The 21,432-nt window shown below is 32.2% G+C and overlaps 1 protein-coding gene across 2 annotated transcripts in view; it reads left to right on the plus strand.

The window, feature by feature from the left end:
* LOC118185950 (ATP-dependent RNA helicase DDX19A-like) overlaps window positions 1-19,564 on the plus strand; it is a 103,778-nt gene extending 84,214 nt beyond the window's left edge. For both annotated transcript variants that reach the window (XM_085822430.1, XM_035355924.2), the window contains exons 2-3: window positions 6,246-7,477; window positions 19,177-19,564. In XM_085822430.1, the coding sequence (XP_085678556.1) occupies window positions 6,248-7,477; window positions 19,177-19,461 (1,515 nt within the window). In that variant the 5' untranslated portion in view covers window positions 6,246-6,247 and the 3' untranslated portion in view covers window positions 19,462-19,564. The remainder of the gene's footprint in view (window positions 1-6,245; window positions 7,478-19,176) is intronic.
* Window positions 19,565-21,432: the final 1,868 nt, after the last annotated feature.

Genomic DNA, 21,432 nt, shown 5'->3' on the forward strand with positions numbered 1-21,432 from the left:
AAAAGTCGTTAATCCGGACTCGTCGGGACTTCGGCGATTCCGGATTATAGATCATCAGTTTAAATCTGGTAAGATGGCATGCAGAAATTACAAAATTAAAAATATGAAACCGTAATTTATGAAATAAAGAACAATTATGATCTAAAGGGTATCAAAATTTACAAAAAGAAAAAGCTTAATATTTATTTGTTTACTTTATTAAACATTTCCTTCAATGTAAGTTGCTTCGTTTCATGTGATAATACTTTCTCTTTAATTCTATTAAACAGACATAATTTCTTGTTTAGTTACAAAGTTCCGCTGTTCAAGTCCTATAATTGCTGTGTTGAGAATACTGACTAATTTGTCAATCGAAATGTTTTCGTTTTCACTAACCTCTGGGTCACTTTCTTCACTATGGGAAGCGAATTATAATGACGAGGAACTTGATTTAAATCATATCAAAGACGGAGTATATCGAGATGAAATACTACACTTAGTACGGAATTATAAACCAAATAAAATAAAAACATCTGCTCTGAAGATAAGGATAGTGCTGACAGATCAACTTCCAATCCGCAGGGTGAAATTGATAAACAGATTTCGGATTTCAAAACATACTTTCGCTTTGTAGATACAAATTACATATTAGTAAATATATATCGGAAATTCTATTTGACATAATCTTTCTAATCTATCATAATCTAATAATGACGTTTCTGCCCCCCCCCCTTCTGCCGCAGAGCAGCGTGAAATTGATAAACAGATTTCGGATTTCAAAACATACTTTCGCTTTGTAGTAAATATATATCGGAAATTCTATTTGACATAATCGAAAGTTCAAGCTTACTTTTATAAAATTGCTCTAACAGTCTGCAAAAAATAATAAGCCGGATCCAATTCGAAGATTAAGGAACAACGCAATCTGCAACATTAGAAATAATTAGATAACTTTAGCTTAGCGTATAACTCCGTTGCACATTAAACGCGCATGCGCACAAACATATTCGCAGCTGTAAGGGTCTTATGCGCTCTCGTAAACGCCTGTGCGCATGCGTAAACGCGACGCATGCGCAGAAAGTTTGTAGCTTTGAGGTCCGGATTATAGATCATTCCGGATTATGGGTGTCCGAATTAACGACTTTTGACTGTATATGCAGTTCTGTTTGTTGACAGATCCTTAAATTTTTCATTGGTAGTCCTTAAATGTCCATAATTTCCATTTAAAGAAATATGTACAAACCCTGGAAAGGTTTGTACCACCATAATAGTTTGTCTTTGTTAGTAAGATCGAAACAGTCATTACATGGATAAATCCATTTTAAAATTTTGGAAACTTCTGAATGCATTGAGGAAGGGGAAAATTATGCAGATATTTTGTTAATTTCCAGAATTTGGCATTGAAAAGCTGTGGGGGATTATGCGAGGAAATGTAGTATAAGATTATAAACAGTAAAGGAAATTACAGAATGCTATGAAGTATAATGCACAACAAAATTCTTACATAAAATTACTAAAAAGTGATTGAAAATACAGTGAAACATTGGTTTTTAAATTTAATTTGTTCCTAAAAACCATTTGTTAACCAAAATGAGCATAAACCGGAACAGTTTTCCTGGACTGCACATTACTTACTGCACACTGCTTATTTAACCCGCAGGAAAGCGCATGGGGTGTATCATACCCCAACCCTACATAAAAGTAGAATATTCCTAACTTGTGAAACTGAAATTCTGTGCTGCTTTCAGTAGCTGAGTTTCTAGTTGTGGGGTTGATTTTCAGAACCGCTTTTTCTTTGCCTGTGTGTTTCAGAAAAAGATTTATTGGTATTTTGTTGGAACTGAGGTATGACACACCCCACGTGCCTGTTCGTGTAAGTGTTTTTCTGACTGAATATTTAGTTCAGAAATTTATTTCTAGAGTGTAACAGTACATATTTGTACTCGCAAGTGATGTTAAAGTACTTGACATAAAATTCTTAAAATTTCTAACTGCATTATGGTAAAAAGAATGAGTCCCTATGAACTGGAGATGCAACGCATGTGAGATTTATTAGAAATATTTGAAAATGATGAAGATTGCATTTCGGAAACTGAAGATGAAACTAAGAATATTTTCTACAATGTTTTGGTTTCGAAAAAGATAAAACATTAATTCCTGGTCTTCCTAAAAAAAGAAAAACTGTTCTTATGCTTTCAACATTATATAACGATCATGCTATAGATGATATTATTGGAGAAAATAAAACGTCAGGAATTATATGTTTTAATAATATGACTAAAGGAGCAGTGGATATAGGGGATGAAATGTCAGCCAATTATTCAATTGCCAGAATAACAAGGTAATTTTCCAATGATAGGAATCCAATGGTAATTTTCTTTTCTGCACTGAATGTTGCTGTAATAAATGCTTGAATTATATTACATTCAACTGCTAATCCACCAACCAGAAACAGAAGTCTGTTTTTGAAGGACTTAGCATTACAATTAATGAAAAAAAGTACTGAACAAAGAATCAGAGATTAATACTTTTCCAAGAAATTGACGTACTGTAGGCAAAACAAAAGCAGAAGTTTCGACGAAGAATTAAAACGAATACATGAAATTCGAGACAACTAAGTATGAAAGATGTGATACATTTTTTGCTCTCGCTCCAAGGACAGAAGAACGTAAATGCAATGTTTAAAATGTGAAAACATTCTGTGCCAAGAACACATGAATGTATTTAGTTCAAAGTGTGAAGAAATAAAATAAGGATGGTGTATTAGAGATGCAATGAAACCTAGAGGCATGATGATTATTTTTTTATTATTTTCATTTATCTTAATTTTAATTCTAAGATTATTTCGGAAATTAATTTTTTGAAACCCAATTATTATTCACTTATTTATAATGCACAAGAACACACACACACACACACACAAAAAAAAAAAAGTTTTAAAACTAAATAATACTATTTTTATTGTATTTTAAATATTGGGGTATGTGATACCCCACGTGCCCACTCTAGTAACTTTTCTTGGTGCGACTTCCGCCGGGTTAAACTTTGCAACACTTTTTGTATAGCTTTCAATATAAAATAGCTGAAAACGTAATTTCATTTTGCTATATGAAGGAGAGTGTACAGTGAAGACAGCATGAATGGAAAATGATGAGGAAGGTGTTATTGTTTAGATGAAAAACTATCTTCCCTAAGAACATTGGATGATCTTTAGGGGGCATCTTCTTTCATCTTTTCTTTGTCTCTTGGCACCACTTAAGACTCACTGGGCCTCTGTTTCACTCAAAATTTATCCAATATGATTCGTTGTTACCCATGTTTAAAAATGCACATTACCTACATTTTGAAGAGATAAAGCATTATCATTGAAAATGCTTATGCTGTATCTTGCTGTTATGTTTTCAGGGTGATATTGTTGTGTGAAAAACTTTGCTTCTTACCCCATTTTGCAAAATTTCATGGATCATAGATAAATAATTTTTCTTTTTACTCTTCTGATTTGCACTTTTGCTTTTGTTACAATTGCTCTTCTGCTTTTAAATTGTTGCAGCTCTTTCTTATTGAGCACTTTTTTGTATTCTTCAAATAACTTCTCTATTCCTTCATTGTTATTGGCCCATGGTTTTGTATAGAGCCACAACATCATAGATTAAAAAAAAAAAAAAAAAGTTCTACTATGAAATTATTTATGCGAAATGTTAGCTCATTGTATGTTGAAACTGGTTTTCTGTTTCGACAGCTAAATAGTTTGGGACATTTTTTTTTATTTGAATTACATTACTTAATAAAACTGTTTATAAATAATGCAAATAGAGAAATTTTAAAAGATAATATGTCCCTTTTAAGATCCCATTAAATAAAAATTACATTTGAGGTAATTAAGCACTTTTAAAGTTTAAGTAGTAAAGTTTTAAAGTAGTTTTTCTTTTAACATATGCCATATATTTTTATACACAGTACAAAGTCTGTAATCTGGACTCGTCGGGACTTCGGCGATTCTGGATTAGGGGTTTTTCGGGTTTAGATCATCAATTTAAATCTGGTAAGATGGTATGCAGAAATTATACAATTAAAAATATGAAACCGTAATTTATGGAATAAAGAGCAAATATGATCTAAAGGGTATCAAAATTTACAAAAAAATAGCTTAATACAGTACAAAGTCTTTAATCCGGACGTCTATAATCCGGACCTCAAAGCTGCAAACTTTTATGCATGCGCATAATACTTTTACACATGTGCATAATACATATTTACACATGCACATTTATTGTATAACGGACAGTATAATCTAGGCTAAAATTATCTAATTATCTATTTCAGTTAATGTTGCAGATTGCATTGTTCCTTAATCTTCTAATTGGATCTGGCTTATTATTTTTTGCAGTCTGTTAGAGCAATTTTATAAAAAGTAAGCTTGAACTTTCGATTATGTCAAAAAGAGTCAAAAAGATTCTGGAGCTGCCAAAGGATCTACAAAGCGAAAGCATATTTCGATGTCCATCAAACAAAAAGTGGAATTGCAGCAAAAAATGGATAAAGGCATATTCTTTGTTTCTCTAACCATTTCAAAATCTGTTTATCAATTTCATGCTGCTCTGCGGGGTGGGGTGAGGGGGAACGCCGTGGCACGCAATGAACTGGAAGTTGATCTGTCAGCACTATCCTTATCTTCAGGGCAGATGTTTTTATTTTATTCCGCTTATAATTCCTTACTAAATGTAGTATTTCATCCCAATGTACTCTGTCTTTGATATGATTTAAATCAAATTCTTCGTCATTATAAATATCACGAATACACATCAAATAGTTTTCTGGTTGCAATTTTCTAATTTCGACTATGCGTAATGTATGCTTTACGCATGCCCGCGTTGAAAGAAATGTTTAATAAAGTAAAAAAATAAATATTAAGCTCTTTTTTTTTTTTTGTAAATTTTGATACTTTTAGATCATAATTGCTCTTTATTTCATAAATTATGGTTTCACATTTTTAATTTTATAATTTCTGCATGTCATCTTACCAAATTTAAACTGGTGATCCATAATCCAGAAAAACTGATAATCCGGAATCGCCAAAGCCCCTACAAGTCCGGATTAAAGACTTTTGACTGTATAATGTAACATGAAAATATAAGGAAACCAAGCTTTGCCGTAAAAGTAAAATACAGGGGCAAGTCTATTTAACATTGAGTATATGGCTAACTCACTGAATTGGCAAGATATCACCAGGCTGGAGACTAATTTTTATCACCAAAACACCCCAAAGAATCTGCAAAGTGAAAGCTTGTCTCGATGTCCATCAAACAAAAAGTGGAATTGCTGCAAAAAATGGATGAAGCCATGAAGAAAGTAACAGAGAGGTTAGTGAAAATGAAAAAATTTCGATTGACAAGTTAGTCGGTATTCTCAGCACAGCAATTACAGGACTTGAACAGCAATTTTGTAACTGAACAAGAAATTGTCTGTTTATAGAATTAAAGAGAAAGTATTAGCACAAAAAACTAAACAACTTACATTGAAAGAAATGTTTAATAAAGTAAACAACTAAATAGTAATTTTTTTTTTTTTTTTTTTTTTTTTTTTTTTTTTTTTTGTAAATTTTGATACTCTCTAGATCGTAATTGCTCTTTATTTCATAAATTACAGTTTCATATTTTTAATTTTATAATTTCTGCATGCCATCTTATCAGATTTAAATTAATAATCTCTAATCCGAAGTCCCGACGAGTCCAGATTAAAATCTTTGTACTGTATTTATTTGTTTACCTTATTAAACATTTCTTTCAATAAAACTTGTTTAAGTTGTTTCGTTTTTTGTGCTAATACTTTCTCTTTAGTTCTCTCTTCTATAAACAGACATAATTTTTTGTTCAGTTACAAAGTTCCACTGTTCAAATCCTGTAATTGCTGTGTCGAGAATACTGACTAACATGTCAATAGAAATTTTTTCAGTTTTAATAACCTCTCTGTCACTTTCTTCACTATCGGAAGCGCGCATATGTAAATGCTTTACTGGCTTTATGCGCGTGCATAAGTTTGTGGCTTTGAGGTCCGGATTATAGATCATTCCGGTTAATTGATGTCCTGATTACGGACTTTGTACTGTAGTAGCAAGGTATTATGAAGTATTTGAATTAATATTATGTAACTGAATTCTGAACCTTTTTTGAAGTTCTTAAATCCAAATGTTAGTTATATAAACAGATATTTTTACTTATTCTGAACCATTCATTTAATACATAACTGTATCATATTTATGTTTTCAGAAATGAACTGTGAAAGTTCTGAGGATTGGGGAAGCTTAGCTGAGCTGCAGTACAGATGCTCATCTGCCCTCACGAATTTCAGCTTTAAATGTGCCTCTCTGGAAAAGCTTGCTTCAGGTGCACATATTTATGGAGAGACTGGAACAAAAGAGTCGCCTACACAAACTGGTAACTTACAATCTGAAAAGCTATCTGAAGCACATGAATATTCAGGAAAGGAGGAAGATGAAGTGGAACTGTCTGAAGCTGAGAAATCATTAATGCGTAAAATTTTAAGGACGGGGCTTTGTGAAAGTACCCAAGAAATTGAAGTATTAAGGAAAGATAAAAAATCCCCACTTTATTCTGTGAAGTCCTTCGAACAGTTGCAAATACCTAATGAGCTGTTGAAAGGTGTGTACGCTATGGGTTACAATGCACCATCTAGGATTCAAGAAACAACGTTACCCACTCTTTTAGCGAATCCTCCCGTAAATATGATAGCACAAGCTCAGACTGGAACGGGTAAGACAGCTGCCTTTATTATAGCTAGCTTAAGCCGAGTTAATGTTGATGAACATTTCCCACAGGTACTCATTTTGGCTCCCACTTTTGAATTGGCCAAACAGATTGGCGATGTAGCCAAGAAAATGGCCCAGTTTTGCAAAGGTATTGAATTCCGGTATGCTGTCAAGGGAGAGGTACTGGCCAAGAATGAAACTGTTACAGAACACATTCTTATTGGAACTCCTGGCAAAGTTTTTGATTGGGGAAGACGCTATCACGCATTCGATCTGCAAAAAATTCGTGTTTTCGTGTTAGACGAGGCAGATGTTATGATTTCCACGCAAGGCCACCAAGACCAGTGCATTCGCATACACAGGCTGTTATCTGCAGATTGCCAGATGCTGCTATTTTCTGCCACTTACACAACTGAAGTAATCGAATTTGCAGAATTGATTATTCGTGATCCGATTATTATTCAATTAAGAAGAGAAGAAGAAACTCTAGACAATGTGAAACAGTATTACATCGTATGCAAATCTATGAATGAAAAATATTCTGCTTTACGTAATATATATGGCACGATTTCAATAGGACAGGCAATAATTTTTTGCCGAACAAAGTCAACTGCTGCTTGGTTAGGTGGCAAAATGACAGAAGATGGCCATAGTGTGGGTTACCTCTCTGGTGACCTAGATGTTACTCAAAGACTTTCTGTTGTTACTCGATTCAGAGACGGAAAAGAAAAGGTAGTAAATTATTGATTTTTCTTGTTATTAATTTTGCTTTCAAATATTGTTAGACCTTAAACTTTTGCCAATATTTGATATGAATGAATGCTTGGTAGTTGTCATATACAGTGTTTTCTTTGCATTGCAAATTATACACATTGGAAAAGGAAATGAAGAAATTAGGATTGCTTATTGTTAAAAGATATTTTTCAAGCTTTATGAAAAATAGGTCGTAATTGATAAATATGTTATTCAGATTTTAATTAACTATCATAAGGTATTTTGAGTAGATAGGAAAGCCATATTACAGTAAATTGAGTAATAAGTGTCTTTTTGCAATTAGTAAAATAGTGTATCTATGCAATTAATGAAAATTTTTTGGAGTGAGGTAAAAGACTGTACTTTTTAAAGAGTTTGGGAATAAATAAAATTTGATTGTAATGTTTTGGTGTATTATGTAATTAATATATCAAATATAATTGTTAGGATAAATACCGGACCTAAAATAAAAAATGCAAAAGCTACAGTAAAAGGAAACGCAAACGACATGAAATAAAGAAACCAAAAACTTAAAACTGTAGCTGAATTATATTAAAGGTCTGGAAAAATATTTTAATTTACTAAACTGCAAGACATTATTTTATTTTTATTGTTAACTCTGTTTTCAAAAACTAGTCAAAGGATCATTGTTAGAATTTATACGGATTAAATCTGTATGATCATTTGTAACTTTTAGGTAATAGTAGCTCTCCCAGTTTTTTTTTTTTGCCCCCCCCCAGTGCCTATGTGAATAGAATTCTGATTCAAATTCTTTGCTTATGCTTTCTTTCCTTGTTGCTGTCTGTAATGTACCATTATTTGATTGAGCTAATTTTCTATTTGCAGAAAGGATTTATTTGTGGATAGGAGTTCAAAATTTTATGCCCGCTTTTTTTTTTGGGAGGGGAGGGAATTGCCTATAGCGTTTTCAGATTGGGGTGTATTTATCAGTTTCAAATTTATTAAGCCTTTGAACAGAATATTGATATGAACAGTTTAAAGTTCTTTGCAGATCTAATGAGAATTACATATCTGCTGTAAAAATTATAGCAAAATTATGAATTATTCATTCAAATAATAAAACAAGTTATATCACAAAAGATGCAAGTTATGAAATTCAAAATATTGCAAATGTTGTCCTTTCATTTCTGCAAAGCATTGTTTAAATATGTTTATAATTTTCCAGCAACTCTTCTGCTTTTTAAAATGAAGTTTAGAAATAAGCAAGAAAGCAGCCTTAGATTCACATAGATTTTGTCTTTTGCCAGATTTTAAATTTTACGTTGGCATATTTCTAATCTCAAGTAGATTCTGAAAGTGAGTTCATATATTCTAAGGTGATTATTAAATATATGTTTATATTGATTATGTATCAAAAAACTATCGATCAGTTCATAAAACATTGTTTTATTACATTCATGGGGATAATTTTGAGATCGATATGCGTGTCAGTATTTTCTGCCTTTTCTTGTTTGAAATAACTGGGCACTTAAATGCATTTGCTGGGAATGGCTGATAGCCTGTTATCTGGCTGTCTTATCAATGAGAAGACTGCTGTAAGTGTGGCACAGGCAGTTACAGATTTTATACACTTGAGGATTTCCCATCTCTCATCCTACACCGTAGCCTCTCTATAGGACTTAATTTGCCGGTATTTTAAGTTCCTCTATGTTGCACAGACATTATATACAGTGGCTCCCGAAACTGTTCGTACACTTATGATTTTCATTGAAATAGGGCTCTATCCATTAATTAAAAGTAAACTTCTGAATGAGATTAAGGTACTTACGTATTATCGCAACCAGGTTGGCGCGATTTGTAAGTTTGAGTAAAAAAGTATGAATGGAAAGAAAATGTACATTTATTAATTACAGATAATTTTTAATACAGTTTTTTATATTATTTTGTTTAAAAATATAAAATAGCAATTAAACCCTTTCGGTTTCAAATTTGAATAAGTTGCAGAATTATTTTTTCGACGTAAATCTTTTGGCTATTGCTTTTAGCACTGATTGAAAACCGTCTTCGCCATTAACAGCTTGAGCTTGGCGCCATATAAATTCAATAAGGTATGAGTCAAGATTATGACGGGCTGTTCCTCTCAGTTTTTTGTTGCGCCATTTGGCCGAGTCCCACATGCGCTTTACATGTTGTGTGTGAACGCCCGTGTTGGGATCCACAAAGTTATATTTGTGATTAACAGTTCCATGCAGAAATCCAGCATTTTCAAACTCACTTGTATTTGAACTCATTGTATTTACGAAAAACTACGTATAACACGTAGGGTTGCTGTAAGTAGGGTCGCCAAATTTGGCGATTTATGCAAATTTTGGCCTGGTTGCGTTAATACGCAAGTACTGATTTTAATAATAACATCTATAATCTATTCGAAACAAAATTGCATGAAATATTTTTTAAAATGTAATGAAACTTTATTTCTAAGAAATGAATAATCAAACAATGACAAACATTTTATCTCACAAAAGTCTTCGTACACTTCAAAAAAATCTTGACATATTAGTAAATATTTTCATTTTTCGTTAAATTAATATTTAGTAGGCTATCCTTTAGCATCCACAACAGTTTTTAGACATCTGGAAATAGATTTTACTATTTCTTTTTGTAATTTCTGTATCAGTGTTCATCCATTCTTCCATCAGGACTGTTTTGAGTTTGCTTTTTGTTTTGATGTCGTGTTTTCATACTTTAACCTCCATTTCTTTCCAAATGTGCTCTATGGGGTTTAAATCTGGTGACTGAGGTGGTGTTTTCAAAACCTGTGGACAATTATAGAGAGACCATAGGCGAACGTTGAGAGCCGTATGCTTAGGATCGTTATCATGATTAAAAATAAAGCTGTTTCCAATATCCAAATTTTGGGCTAATAATTTTAAATTGTCTATTAAAATATTTAAGTAAAGAGAATGATGCATTGTGTCATCAATAAATATCAAATTACCTAGTCCTGATGCTGCAATGCACCCCCCCCCCACACACACAAGAACACCTCTACCGCCATGCTTAGCTGTTCCAACTAAGTTCTTAGAATGAAAGTTCCTTATTTTTTCTTCTCCATACCGTTATTCGACCATCGCAATCAAAAATGTTAAATTTGCTTTCGTCAGCAAATAGGACATTTCCAGTACGTTTCGGGTGTATTTATCATTTATTTTGCGAATGAAAGCCTAAGTTTTCTGTTTTTCTCACTAACAAAAAATTTTTTACGGGCAGAATGCCCATTTAATCCAGCTTCTCTGAGAACTCGTTGAACAGTTTCAGGTGAAATTGAAGTAGAAAACTTTGCATTAAATTCTGCAGAACTCAAGCATAGCACTCAAATGTGGGTTTTTCACAAATTTTCTAATAATGAATCTCTCATCACCTTTAGTTAACTTTCTCAGTCGACCTTTTCTTACCTTGTTTTCAATCCAGTTATCTTCTTTAAAGCGTTTTATCACATACTGCACTGTAGAATGGGATAAATTAACTAATTTAGTGATATTTCGAATTGATTTACCACTGCTGTGGTGAAAAATTATTAATTTTCAAATGCTGTTTCTAATTTCTTTACGACTGCGACCCATGTTTCAATAATAAATAGAATATTATGAAGTAAACAATAAAAAATTAAAGCAAACGATTTTTTAAATGCCACCACAATGCAAAAATTAAAAAAAGCGGCAAACAATAATTCTTGTTTTGATGTTATACAAAAATATTTCAGTGTACAAAGACTTTTGTGAGATAAAATGTTTGTCATTTTTTTATTATTAATTACTTAAAAATAAAGTTTCATCATATTTTAAAAATATTTCATGTAATTTTGTTATGAATAGATTATAAATCTTATTATTAAAATCTCATTCAGAAAGTTTACCTTTAATTAATGGATAGAGCGGGCCCACCAGCGGCCGAGCGGTAAAGACGCTGAACACTGGTAGTTCGGTCCAAGGTTTGAATCCCGCAAATGGGCTGGCTGCATGGGCGTTTTCGTGGTTTTCCCCATGTGTAATGTGTATACGAGCCAGTTTCCCTTAGAAAGTCCTCCACAAAGGTATCCCTCCCTTTAGGCAGATAGCCCTCGTGTGCTTTGCCATAATTGAACATAATTAATTAATTAATGGATAGTCCTATTTCAATGAAAATCATAAGTGTAGGAACACTTTTGGGAGCCATTGTACATTTATAAACATTCAAGCCGTCTCCTGGATTTAAACGCAAGCCCAACAATACGGCAGTCAGCATTAAGCATTGTACCAATCAGGGCAGCTTTTCTGCTTTTTGTAGTCCTTCACATCTATGACACTTTTAAGAGCTGACGTAATGTTTCAGATATTTCGGGCTGCATTATATCTCATCTTTTCTTAAAACTGAAAATTGAAATAAAAACCTAAATGGCTAGATAAAATTAAGAAGGAAAGAAAATGTATAAAAGAGTCACTTAATGGAAAGAAAATTCAGATGTCGGCTTTCTTTTTCTTGTTTCTTTTCAAGGATGTCAGCTTTCTTTTCTCTTTCTTGTTTCATTTCAAGTATTCTCCAAATTAAATGCTAATGGGAAGTATAGGAATTATCATAACTCAAAGTTATAAAGATACAAGATGTAAAAAATGAGAAAAGATGGGAAAAGTAATTAAGTAAGATGTAGTAGATGTTATCTTTTTGCATTCTAATGATTGTATGATATGCAGCACTGAAATTGTCTAGACACAGGCTCATTCAGCATATGGACAGTAGTTCATAGGACCGTGGCGGCCTACTGAAACTTTAATCTAGACTGCTTACTACCATTTGGGATTTAAAGTATTCCGAGGATTGGGGAAAAAATAAAGTAAAAAAAATTTGGGAGTTTTAAAGTTAAGAAAATACCATGGGTGACACTTTCCATCCTTATAAGAAAATTAAATATTAATAAAATATTATCAATTTTCAGGGTAGACAGAAGATTTTGTTTTCAGATTCATTTGGAATCAGTACTATTAATATCTGTATAGCCTCGTTCACATGCAACGCTCCTTCGCACAGCTGCCATTAGCAAGGGAAGAAAAGGAGACATGAAAGAGTGTCATCTTTTTTCGTCAATCACATCTCCGAATGGGCAGATTTCTAATACTGTTTACACATTTTTAAAGTGGTTTACTGTTGTTAATTTTATAATCTGTACTTTCGCAACTGGTACCTGAACTTTCGTAATGGTTCCTGAAAAATATATGCTTTTTAATTATTATTATTATTATTATTTTATAAGCTGTTATTTAGTTCATTCTTTGTGCTTGTCGCTATGGTTAAAAGATGGTCATGGATTTTTAAACTGCTTCCTGATAAGATATAAAACACAAACTTTGTACATACACTACTTGTGGATGTGGTGTCACGCTTTTGATTTTTAGAGGATTAGATTTTTTTCAAATTTAAAGTTGAAACAACTTTTTGCAAATATTAACAAATAAACTGAGAATCTCAGAATATTATAGTTTGCACCATAACACACTGTGGAAGAAAAAAAAAATTAAATGAAATTTTTAGTGTAATTTTTTTAAAAAATATTTTGGGAGAATTTTTGAAAATCGTTCATATTTTTAGACTTTTTGACGGCCATTAATTCTAAAATTTCACATCTAAAAATATATCGGTTACAAACTTCCGACATTTTCACAGCTTATAAAACAAACTTTTCGCATTAAAAAAAAATGATAAAGAAAATTAATTGGATGATTTTTTTTAATTTTTTGAAAGATATGCAATGAAGCAGAATGGGAAATATTGGTTCTTGGACATCAATTCAAAACATCGGTTTCAAAGTAATAATCTCATTATACCACACTATTTTTATGACATTATTTATACTATATAAGTTGTTATTGTTACCAGTTGTTAGTTCAGCGTGAGATTGGAGATGTTTCCGAGTCAACTTTCTCTTAAGATGCGTTTTGCATTCCATTGTGTTTAACATTCTTATTAGATTGAAGCATAACTACTGATTATACTTAGTGATATTCTAAACACTTGTACGAGTATTTCTGTGGAAAATTCCAGAACTTTGAAGTGTTTATGTTGATAAAATAAATTTAATTAAGCTATCACCGGATTTGAGTGCAATGACAATCATTTACGAACTATTATCAATCTATTGCGCAACAATATTATAATTAATTAATGTATTAAAATTGTTTTGAACATGTTTTACAAAACAAAAACAGGTAAAGAAAAATTCTGCTTGCGTTTTATGAGTTTTTGCAATTTTTCTGGCCGCATAAGGTTTTAAAAAAAAGGTTTGTAATTTATGTTTATATTTATCAATTGAATAAATACCACTAGGTTTGATTTATATACATATGTGTGTATTGAAATTCAGTAATAAAATTTTAAAGATTTGAAATGATTAAATGTCTATTTAGACAGTTTGTATTCTTTAAACTGCAAATGCAACTGAGAAACCTTTTTCATTTTTTTCAATAAATCCTTTTACTTAAAGTCCTAAAAATATACAGGTATGGACTAAATTTTTTATTATTTTTACTGCTTATTTAAAATTATATACTTTTATAGAAACAAGGATGGGTTTTGCAAAATACTGAAAGAAAAAAATTATTTGAAATGAAAATGTGACTTGAGATCATATTTGTTTTAAAGATTTTAGATAAAAGTGTACTTTTTTCCCCTCGGAAACTAATTCATTAATTGCAAAATCATTTCTTGAAGTTATTAAGAACACTCTAATAAATACAATAAAAAAACTGGAGGGAGACATTGAAAATTGTAGGAGAAGAAAGACATTTTAATTGTAAAATTTTTCTTCAAAAATTTACATTAAAAAAAATGCTAGCAAAAACTTTTTTTTTTCAGCTTAAAATTATTTTGTCTCACAAAACCATTTAATAATATTCATAAAAAGTAGATGAAAATGCTTAAATTTTTTTTTAAATCATTCAAAAGGTACCGAGTCCCTTGTCGCGCTGAAGCCGATATGCACTTGTCTTAACTTTAGTTTTAGTTTGAACGATATTTCTGGAATACCTAGCATCAGATAACCTTGTCTGTATTTGTCTATAATTTCCGTATCTTGTAGAGTTCTATCTAATTTTTTTTGGGGGGGGGGATGCTATCACATCCCCAGACATCTATCAGCGCGCTTGTTTCGCTGACAGTCCAGCGAGCAATAACTAAAATTAAGTGAACCGCGCAGTATAGTACGGGAAATCTCCCCATTTGCTTAGCTCCCGAGAGGTAAGGAACATTCAACCAAGTTCTACCTCCAATTCGGCGAGGCAGTTAATGCTTGTCCCATGTGAACGGGAGACGTTGGAAGAACCGGTTTTCGCTACCGGTCGAATCTGCTCTTGTGAACGGGGCTTATATGTTCTAGATCAGGCGTCGCCCCTCCCCCATTTTTTTTCTGCATCAAGACCTTTTAAAGAGTGGTCATCAACACCCATTCATTTTTGTGTATGCTGTAGTGATTAATTAATTAGGACAAAGAGATATTTTTTTTTTTTTTTTTTTTTTTTACAGAATTTTAAGTTGGTTGCCAACTGATGTCAGCAGGTCCCTCATAGCAGTTTTATGTGCTTTAATGTCACCTGGATGTCTGCTTTTGACTATTTAGAACTGGTTTAGACAAATTATTATTACAAAATTATGGTTATTGTACCATTTTTTAAGCTTGTTTCTATGAAAGAGGAAATTATTTTTGCATCCTTTTTAAATCCTTTTTGAATTCATTCATTTTACTGTATTAAAAATGGATGTAATACCTAGAAAGAGAGCAAATATTGTTGCATTTATCAATCACACATCCATGACTGTAAGAAATACTGCTTCTGTTGTTGGTGTTGTAAAATCAAGTGTTTCTCAAATTATGAGGGAACACAATAAAACTGGAAGAGCAAATATGGAGGGAAAAGGAATGCAGCCCCAAAATCTGATCGATTCCTACTTCGAAATTATTAATTAATTATTATCCAACAAAAAATTATTATTCCAACAAAAACTAGAAAAGATCTTAAAAGACGTATATTGTGTATTATTGATATTTGTCCTTCAAATATGCATCATAGACCATTGGTCAGAAAGCCAATTAAAAAACAAATTTTGACACATCAAATGAAGCAAAAATGATTACTGTGGATTCAAAATACAAACCATAGACCATAAATAACTGTAAAGAGGTAATTTTTGACAGTGAGTTCCATTTATTTATTCATGATTACATCTAACAAAAGGATGAAAATCAGTAAGACCTCAGTGTATTTCAGAAATTACCCTCAAAATTACTCTCAAAACCTCATGAATTACTCTCAAAATAAAATGTTTTGATGTTTTCTCACTGTTAGATGGCACTGGAAATCTAGTTCCTGTTGATGGAATGATGAATTTCATTTTAAAGATCATTTCTTCTATAGGAGGACGTACAGTCAAAAGTCGTTAATTCGGACACCCATATTTCGGAATGATCTATAATCCGGACCTCAAAGCTAAAAACTTTCTGCGCATGCTCCGCGTTGACACATGCGCATAGGCGTTTACGCGTGCGTGTAAGACCTCTTACAACTGCGCATTTGCGTGTGCACAAGCACAGAATACGTTTTCACGTGCGCGTTTTATGTATAACGGACGGTGTAAGCTGAAATTATCTATTTCAGTTAATGTTGATGATTGCGTTGTTCCTTAATTTTCAAATTGGATCCGGCTTATTATTTTTTGCAGACTGTAAGAGCAATACTAAAAAAGTAAACTTGAACTTTCGATTATGTCAAATAGAATTTTTGATTCTGGAGCTCCCAAAGGATCGTACAAAACGAAAGTATGTTTCGATGTCCATCAAACAAAAAGTGGAATTGCTGCAAAAAATGGATAAAGACATGAAGAATGTGACAGAGAGGTTAGTGAAAACGAAAAAATTTCGATTGACAAGTTAGTCGGTATTCTCGGCACAGCAATTAACGGGACTTGAACAGCGGAACTTTGTAAGTGAACAAAAAATTATGTCTGTTTATAGAATTAAAGAGAAAGTATTATCACATAAAACGAAACAACTTACATTGAAAGAAATGTTTAATAAAGTAAACAAATAAATATTAAGCTTTTTTTTGTAAATTTTGATATCCTTTAGATCATAATTGTTGCTTATTTCATAAATTACGGTTTCATATTTTTAATTTTAGAATTTCTGCATGCCATCTTACACGATTTAAACTGATGATCTATAATCCGGAATCGCCGAAGTCCCGACGAGTCCGGATTAACGACTTTTGACTCTATTTCCTATTAATTTTATCATTAACAATGTATGCATAAATTATAAAAACAAAAGTAATCATTCTAGCTCCAGTGATATTTTCTCCCCCCCCCCCCCCCCGTAGGGTTTTTTTTTGGGGGGGGGGCATAACATTGAGGAATGAATATATATCAAACAAGTAGAATATATGTTTTAAATTTTTTAGTTGTATCTCCATATAATTGTGAACTTTGGCAATCCTATGGTGGGAAAATCCTATCATGGTATAGTTCGACCGTCTCAAGCGCAACTCTGGTTGGCATTCTGCCAAAACACATAGACTCATCCAAAAGGGGTGGTATTACTTCCTGCGACGTGAAAGGTCTTCTCTTCTCCGAAAAGAGCTTTGCTGGAGAGAAAGAAAGTCTCCACCCTATTTTGAGAATAATTCGGTTCGAATGGCTCATGTGTGTTTGTGTTCATGGTCATGGATGAGGAGGTCGAACTATAGTAAAAATGTATAAAATGTTCCAGTTAGGCTAAGAGAGCCTGTTTACCTCTGTGCGAAGAAGCAGATTGTGTTCCTGCATTTTATTTGTATATTGCACTTATCACATACAAAATCTATATATTGGAAAATATATATTAAATAATTTTTATATATTTTCCCCCTTTGTTTTATTTTATTTGATTCCATTTCTTCCTTCCTTTATATATAACCTTATATTTACCTTTAATATAGCTTCATATCAATAAACAGTTTATCAGTCTAGTTCATGAATTTTTTTTGTGATCAATTAATTTTATTTGTTTTATGCTGGTGTATGTTTGGCTGTTGAGCCCCAACTGACCCTCAAGAGGACACTGACCAGATGCTTTAGTAAAACATGTTTTGTTTATATTTTATAAGTTCATACTAAGAATTTTATTTAAATGCTTTTTCCTCTTTCCACAGAAAAAGTTTTTATTAATTTATTGTTGCACCTATTGACAAAAAATAAATACACGAGGAAAATTAATTTTAGGATATTAGTATTATCATGTAAATTCGTAGTGTAATAATTTTATATCTTTCCTTAGTGTTCTGTGATATTTATGACGAAAAATGCAGTAAATTTATAATAAATATGCTATGCCTATAATTTTTTAATGTCCATTTCTTAATGTTTTTACTTTAATTGTAATTTTTTTTAAATGCATACAGCAATCTTAGCCCAGCAGTTAGCGGCAAAATCTTTTTATACAAAATTTTAAAAAAAGTTGCATCATTTGATATCAATCCGATGCTGTGGTTTTAAGTTACTGCTATTCTTGCTGTGTTAATTATTTGAAAGTAGTCTGACAAAAGCTTGAATAGGAGTGGACTCAAGTTCACACACTTCATTCATTTCAGTTGTGTTTAACGTAACAGTTGATCAATGCATAGCCAGTTAAAAGTAATAAATACAATGGAATACAATTGTTTTTACTTTAAAAGTAAGTCCTGGTTTTTCAGAACCATTGTGATCTAATTTTGCCTCATTCATAAAAATTAGTAAGAAAAGCAAGCAAAGTTGGCATAAAAATTGAATTTATAAGAGCTGCAATTTCAAATGATTACGTAAGAGGAAGAGGAAATATACTGAAGGAGAGATTTCAAAGAAGGTTGTTTCCGAGGTAATTTAAGTGCTTTTGTGCAATACTGTATGAAATTGTATTGCTTTTAACTGGCTATGCATTGATCAACTGTTATGTTAAACACAACTGAAATGAACGAAGTGTGTGAACCATCCAAATTCTTATAAAGGTATAAATGTTTATCTTATGTAGAGATGTAATTATGGTATGCATATCTACCATGAAAATTTTTATCATTGTGCAGTTTATTGTTTGGTTATTTGTTGCATGTGCAATACTGAAAGCTAATATTATTGCAAACACCAATTTTCCCACCTGTATTGCATTTTTTGGTTGTGTCTTCATCTGTTAGACATCCTGATCTTGTATTTCATGCATACTTGGCAATTCCTTCAAGTTCTTTTATCCATTCCTTAATCTGAAGAAAGGCCATTCACCTATTGCATTTCCTCGTGAGCTATGGTGCAAATATTAACTGAATTTTACTATGTTGCACAATTTGGATGGTTCATCACCTCCATTTCATACAGTACTGCTTAGTCACTAAGCAATACTGTATGAAATTGTATTGCTTTTAACTGGCTATGCATTGATCAACTGTTATGTTAAACACAACTGAAATGAACGAAGTGTGTGAACCATCCAAATTCTTATAAAGGTATAAATGTTTATCTTATGTAGAGATGTAATTATGGTATGCATATCTACTATGAAAATTTTTATCATTGTGCAGTTTATTGTTTGGTTATTTGTTGATCTAGTGTTATATTTTGTATGCATGCATATGCTTTTATATGCAGATCATGTTTCAATTTTAATTTTGTTTTATTTCATATTTGACTAGGTTCTTATCACGACCAACGTATGTGCACGCGGCATTGATGTGGAACAGGTGACAGTTGTCATTAACTATGATCTGCCAGTGCTAGTGAATCAAAAAACTGATTTTGAAACCTACTTGCATCGTATTGGACGCACTGGCCGTTTTGGAAAATCTGGAATTGCTATTAACATGGTTTCTAGTGAAAGGGATTTAGAAACAGTCAAAGAAATCCAAGAACATTTTGGGAAACTTATTAAAGAAGTTAAAGCAGATGATGTCAACGATCTGCAAGAAATAGGTTGCTGATGCATAAGTGTTCTTCATGCATGCTGTTTTCCTACTTTGGATATTCTCCTATTGTAATCAAAATTGTATAGTTTGAAAAATAAATTAAAATTTTTTTAATGTTTTTTTGTTTATAGAATGAATAAGCATGTATAAAAAATTAAATATGCCTCTGTTTGTGAAAATTTTAACATTACAAAGGAGTCTTGCAAATAGACTGAAACTTGCAAGAAATACAAAACAGGCCTATGTGCAAATGATTAGAATTTCTGGGTGATAAAATAAACTCTGAACTATTTTATTTGTAGCACAGGTAGAGTGCTGTAACAGGACAGTAAGAGTCTGTAAGTTTTTATTGTCTTCTAGCAGTAAATGTTTCATGAGAAGTTACAATGCCTCATCAGTGAGAAAAGATTCGATATAAATAGGTTACACCTTTTGAATGGGGCAAATGATGTCTGCAAGAATGAAGATTTTCATATCGTGAAAGAGTTTAATATCTTGTCGTTGATGCTTGTGTGGAAACAATAAGCTCAAGTGTGCCAGAGAAGTCACAAAACTGGCAGTGGACCACAAAATGATATATCAGCATAATCAAAAGTGTAGCCAGAGTTTTCAGTGCCCGAGGACAACTGCAGGTTTTGCCAAAATGCAGCGCAGAATATCACTTTGGCATCTTGCGCCTAAGGGCAGATATCCTCCCTAGCTCCGCTCAGGTACACCATTGCATGGGATGACAGTTAACTTGTCCACATGACAGTGATGGACAGCAGGTCTGTGGAGTTGGGAAATGACCGACTCCGACTCCCTCATGTATATTATATATATATAAACATATATGCATGTGTTACAGCTTATTTTATTAATATAAAAGAAGTAATAGATGCTAAACAGACAACAAAATGGATGGCATAGCAAATTATTTATATTAATTAGCATTTGTTATGAAATGGAAAAACTGGCATTAGTTATTTCTAAGAAACAGTATTGCTTCATCAAGATCTTCTTTGTTGGAGGACCATAGGTCTGATTTGATGAACTTAAAACCTAAAAAGCTGAGAAGAGTCATTCTACACTGACTTGAGTAGGACGAAGAGCTGTTACTGTTAAGGCTACCTCTTTTAACTTTTCAGGATAGGTTTTTACCAGTTTTAAAAGAGGTGTCTTGCAAGAGCAATCATATTTCTTCAAAGGCCATGTAAAAACCTTGTTTGTATTTTTTCATTTTTATATCTAAAGGCTCTTGGTTCTTTATTTTCATTTGCTTTACTTTAGCCTTTTCAATATTATCCAAAAATATTCCTCAAAATCTAGAAGACTCAGTTGCAATGTCTGCAGTTTGATAGTGCTGACTTGAATACTCCAATTGTTCTGAAAATAATTTTAGTCTTATTGAAAGTTTATTGATGGCTTTCTTTGCCTTCTTAATTTGTTCATCATTCAACAAAATTCGGTGTTCTGGGTCTACATATATTGAACCCAGCAAGATCTCATTGTCTAGCAAGCTAGTTTCTCTTTTCTTCATTGAAGAAATGATGCCTTCTGCAATAAACCCTCCATTTCAGAAAGAACAAACATCACATTCTTCCATTCTCACTTCCTGTTAATTCTTCAGTTTGTAGCATTTTTGTATCTATATAGTGTAGAAAGAAAATTTCCAATTCTGCAAGATCATTCCATAGTCTTTCTGGTTAGTGAAACATTAGGGTTATCTACATTTTCTAAAAAAGTTCTATATCACAGTCTAACAACCTCTATATCATCAAATACCGTATTTTTGGCCGTATAAGACGCACCCAATTTTAAAGGAGGCAAATCTAGAAAAAAAAAAAAAAAAGATTATGAACCAAATTCTGTAGTAAAATATTTTATATCAACTGTATAAAGTTAACAGCAGTTTAAGAAAAATTTTATGTCAACCATGTAACATACTAAGAGCTATCTTTAATCTCTTCATAAATCTATAGCACAACGATGGTGATCCGGGTGAAA

This window comes from Stegodyphus dumicola, chromosome 8 (assembly GCF_044657685.1).
Source record: "Stegodyphus dumicola isolate Sdum_Otavi_A_Nest chromosome 8, ASM4465768v1".
NCBI classification, from domain to species: domain Eukaryota; kingdom Metazoa; phylum Arthropoda; class Arachnida; order Araneae; family Eresidae; genus Stegodyphus; species Stegodyphus dumicola.